Source organism: Amaranthus tricolor, chromosome 11 (genome assembly GCF_026212465.1).
Source record: "Amaranthus tricolor cultivar Red isolate AtriRed21 chromosome 11, ASM2621246v1, whole genome shotgun sequence".
In the NCBI taxonomy this organism is placed as follows: Eukaryota; Viridiplantae; Streptophyta; class Magnoliopsida; order Caryophyllales; family Amaranthaceae; genus Amaranthus; species Amaranthus tricolor.
In genome coordinates, this window is record NC_080057.1 from 14,921,682 (window position 1) to 14,926,368 (window position 4,687).

General features: G+C 35.3%; 1 protein-coding gene across 1 annotated transcript; it reads left to right on the forward strand.

The window, feature by feature from the left end:
- Positions 1-256: 256 nt before the first annotated feature.
- LOC130826877 (probable protein phosphatase 2C 4) lies at positions 257-4,454 on the forward strand. Its single transcript, XM_057692489.1, has 4 exons — positions 257-2,319; positions 2,612-2,725; positions 3,710-3,974; positions 4,056-4,454. Exons 1-4 carry the CDS (start codon positions 655-657, stop codon positions 4,169-4,171), a joined length of 2,160 nt encoding a protein of 719 aa, XP_057548472.1. The 5' UTR covers positions 257-654; the 3' UTR covers positions 4,172-4,454.
- The last annotated feature ends 233 nt before the right edge of the window (positions 4,455-4,687 follow it).

Sequence of the window (4,687 nt, forward strand, 5' to 3'; positions counted from 1 at the left end):
TAAGGCTTTAATTTCAATGTTTAATTGATTAATTCAGACATTAAAATAAACAATAAATAAAGTGATCAATTAAATAATCAGTTTTAATTTTTACATAAAATAATTTTGACCCTATATTAAATTGATGAATTATTATTTACATATAGTAAAAAATTTAAATTAAGTCAATTTAACTATTAATATTACGATAATGCCATTTCTCATAAGAGCAAATGCTTAAATAATTTCTTTATCGACCAATATTTTTAAATGATCAAGCATCCATAATTTTAGACAAAAGGTCTAACCATTAAAAAAACAAACAATTCGCTCAACACAAAGAAAAGAGAAAGGAAGCGTCCACCTTCATTTCATTATTTCATATCATTTCAAATCCTTTCTTTCTTTATATTTAAAAAGTCAACTCTCCTCTTTGCTTCTTCTTTCGACTTCTCTCCTCCAACCACTCCTTTCTTCTTTCTCTCTCCACTCTTCTCCATTTTTCGTTAACTTCACATATCTGCCAAATCCACTCAAATTTCTACCTTAATTCAATATTTCTTCATTTTTCTTCCGATATGAGAATCGAGCTATAACAAATTTCCATTTTTCTTTCCAAAATCCTTCAAAAAAATTTCAATTTGTTTGCTCATTTGTAAAATTTAACTGATAAAAATGGGTAATGGAATCGGGAAAATCGGAATATGTTTCACGGGCTCAAGCCAGGATCGCCAGTCTAATAAGCATGAACTTGGTATGTACGTGGACCAATACGATGAAGGATTAGGTCATTCTTTCTGCTACGTTCGACCCGACCCAGCCCGTTTTTCTAATCCCACTTCGTCGAAGATCCATTCAGAGGAATCCGCTGCCGGAGTTTCAATTTTCCGGTCAATATCTGGAGCATCTGTTTCGGCGAACACTTCAACGCCGTTATCAACAACTTTCTCGACGGACCTTACTGCCACGTCAGCAACCACCGCTTTTTTTGAAAGTTCTACTTCGTTTGCTTCGGTCCCACTTCAGCCCATCCCCCGTGGATCATCCATCAATTCAGGCCCTCTTTCAGGCCCAATTAGTATCGATCGTGGGTTTATGTCTGGACCCCTTGAACGAGGCGGGTTTTTATCCGGGCCACTTGATCGAGCTGGTCCCGCCCTCTTCTCCGGTCCTCTTGACCGGAGTTTATCAGTACAAGGAAATTGGCCCGGGCTTGGTCTTGGGTTCGGGCTAAAGCCAAAGAAGAAACCCGGGTCTTTGATACGTGGTCTTAAACATGCGATCTCGAAAAGTTTTAGTCAAAACTCAGTTGCTCCTGCTAAAGTTAATGCCTCTGTCGGGCAGGATAATTGGGTTGTTGGTGGGCCTACTTCCGGGACAGGGCTTGGACCCGATGGAAGTGGTAGTTTGAATACGAGTTCTGATATGAGCATAGATGAGAGTGATAATTCATGGGAAAATCAAAATCTCCAATGGGCACAAGGAAAAGCAGGGGAAGATCGAGTACATGTGATTGTATCCGAAGAACGTGGGTGGGTTTTTGTTGGTATTTATGATGGATTCAACGGCCCAGATGCAACTGACTTTTTACTATCCAATTTATACACAAACGTTCAAAAAGAACTTAAAGGTTTATTATGGGATGATAATAGTAAGTTTGATTCATCATCTTCTTCATCAACTTTACCAAATAATAGTTCATCTTCTGAAACTAGTAGTAGTAATAGTAATAGTAGTAGAAGTAGTATAGATATTGAAAGCTATGAATATAATGGTGAAAGTAGTAGTATAAATGTTGTGGATTCAACTCTTAATTGTGGCAAAAAAGGAAGGAATTCATCAAAGAGTAAATTTAAAAGTGCAACAAAGAAATGGGAAGAAAATCAAAGGAGATGGAAGTGTGAATGGGATAGAGAAAGAATAGAACTTGATAGAAGATTAAAAGAGCAATGGAATAGTAGAAATGATTTAGAGGGTAGAAGTAGTACTAATACTCATTCAGATGTTTTGAAGGCATTATCTATTGCGTTGAAAAAGACAGAGGATTCATATTTAGATATTGCTGATAAGATGATGGATGAAAATCCTGAGTTAGCTTTGATGGGTTCTTGTGTTCTTGGTATGTTAATGAAAGGTGAGGATGTTTATTTGATGAATGTTGGTGATAGTAGAGCTGTTTTGGCTCAAAATAAAGAGACTGATATTAGAATTGGTAAAGTTGATCAAGATTTGGAAAGGATCAATGAGGAATCTATGTTCGATTTCGAAGTCCCCGATGGTGTCAAACCTAGTCTTACAACTTTGCAACTTACAGTGGATCATAGTACTTGTGATGAAGAGGTAGTTGCATGTATTTCCATTTGTTTTTTGTTGTTTTAATTGATAAATTTGTTGTATAATACAAGAGGCGAGAGTTGACTGTACACAAACTTAATGACCTTCTATCCTAAAACCAATTGGTATTAGGAGTAGCCCATCAAGTATATATGTTAGTGTCATGTGGGTTATTTTCCAATATTAATCGGTAATCTTACTTAGTACTGTTACGTATTTTGTAGTATGTTTTTGTCATTGTGTTGGGGTAATAAGTTTAGATAAGGGTTTGTGATTGTGTGTGTTTTGATGATTTCAGGAAGTGCAAAGAATTTGGGAAGAACACCCAGATGATGCATTTGCTATCGTTAATGATCGTGTTAAAGGTTCATTGAAGGTCACACGAGCGTTTGGTGCTGGTTTTCTCAAACAGGTATTTCATTTCGCAATCATCCATCAAGATTACGCGCATTTGAGTTTTCTTGTTGTTCTTTATGATTACGTATATATCCTCTATTTGCCTATGTTATGTGTGTTCATCATCATGTTACATGATTGATTTGTCGAAGATTACTGATAAGATTAGGAATGTGAGTGATTGTTATTCATCATATAACAAAGTTGAATCTTGTAAGATTATGAAATGAAGTTGCATTGGTCAGAGCATGTTTAATCAGTTGTTAGTTGTTGGTTGATAGTTGAAAGAAGCTAAGTAAGAGACTATTTCATGCAGAAACTGAAAGCAACCAGAAACTATGCATTTGTTACATTAATGACATTTAGTTGGGGTGATGAACACTAGACTCAAACGCATTATGCAACCACCTTTCTCAATTTATTGCAGTCAATGAAGTCAGCCTATATGCCTGCTTGGATTACCTAATTTATATCATACTGATTTTTGTGGTCTATATTTACTTACCTAAATCAAAATAAGTATAAAAATCTTAACAAAGTACCAAAATTAGATTGTCATCGAGTATGGTAGTAGTGATCGAGTCTAAATGTTTCATGCTGTGGTCTAATCAAGTCGAGTGATTGAGTCCATAGTGTAAAAATGCGGTAACAGTCGTGATCGCGGTAAGGTTCAGTGATGCGTTAACAAGAGCGATGACGTTATCGTAACGTCTAATTATCGGTAAATCATTAGATATACCTTGAAACGGCACAAAACACGGTTTTTAACACCTTTACAACGTGGAAATGTCGATTTGTTTGTTTTGAAAACCTGTACAACGCGGCTGATACGATGTGATGCTGCCTTGTTTTTACACTATGATTGAGTCTGGTGTATCCGGTCTCATTTATTTTGGCCTTATCTTTTGTGAAAGTTTATGTATATATCAGTTGTATTCAACGATCACTCATTTTCATTGATAATTTGCTGATTTCTATGAACCTGTCTGATTTACTGCAGCCTAAATGGAATAATGCACTGTTAGAGATGTTCAGCATCGACTACGTGGGGACTTCACCATATATCAGTTGCCAACCGTTTCTTTATCACCATAGATTAGGTCCGAAGGATCAGTTCTTAATATTATCCTCTGACGGTTTATATCAGTACTTCACAAACGAGGAAGTAGTTGCCGAAGTGGAGCTCTTCATCTCAGTGTACCCAGAAGGTGATCCGGCTCAACATCTGGTTGAGGAAGTCTTATTTCGTGCAGCTAAGAAAGCTGGTAATTTTTCGAAAATCTCATAGCTTAGACAGTAGTTCAGTCAGGTGAATTTTTGTTTTCTAATATCGTATCCTTATGCAGGAATGGATTTCCATGAGTTGCTAGAAATACCACAAGGTGATCGTCGTAGGTATCATGACGATGTATCGATCATTATCATATCGTTCGAAGGCAGGATATGGAGATCATGTGTATAAGATTTTACAAATGTTACATTTACATAACAGCCCTGTAAATGGTAAGTTATGGCATTGATATTTGATAGGGTGAAGATAGGAAATGTATAGATTAGACATAAAAAGAGGTAGTTATATGCTAAGGGAAGTCATTGTCTTCATAATTATGAAAAGAAAAGTTGTAGTTGCTCAATAAATTTCGTCCAAATATATAAAAAGTTTGGTAATTATCTTGACCAATATACTTGTATTTATATTGATCTTTTTTGGTTGAGTGGAAGCATTATATATATACAATTAAAAACAGGGGATAATTGTTTTGAATATTACGAGAGAGCATACTTTATGGATGCCATATCTAATTACCTATTCCTTCTGTTACACTATATTTGCTACATTTAACATTTTACGCAATTTAATGTATTATTTTGATTTTTTATATATTAAACTATACACATCTGAAAATTATAAAAACTTAATATTATAGAATTATGCGATTAGACGATTTAAACAGGATTCCACTTGACTATTTTTTTC

Coding starts and splice junctions, on each gene's coding strand:
- LOC130826877 (XM_057692489.1), top strand. CDS start 655: ATGGGTAATGGAATCGGGAAAATCGGAATATGTTTCACGGGCTCAAGC. Junction 2,726..3,709: donor GTGCTGGTTTTCTCAAACAG/GTATTTCATTTC, acceptor GATTTACTGCAG/CCTAAATGGAATAATGCACT. Junction 3,975..4,055: donor TCGTGCAGCTAAGAAAGCTG/GTAATTTTTCGA, acceptor ATCCTTATGCAG/GAATGGATTTCCATGAGTTG.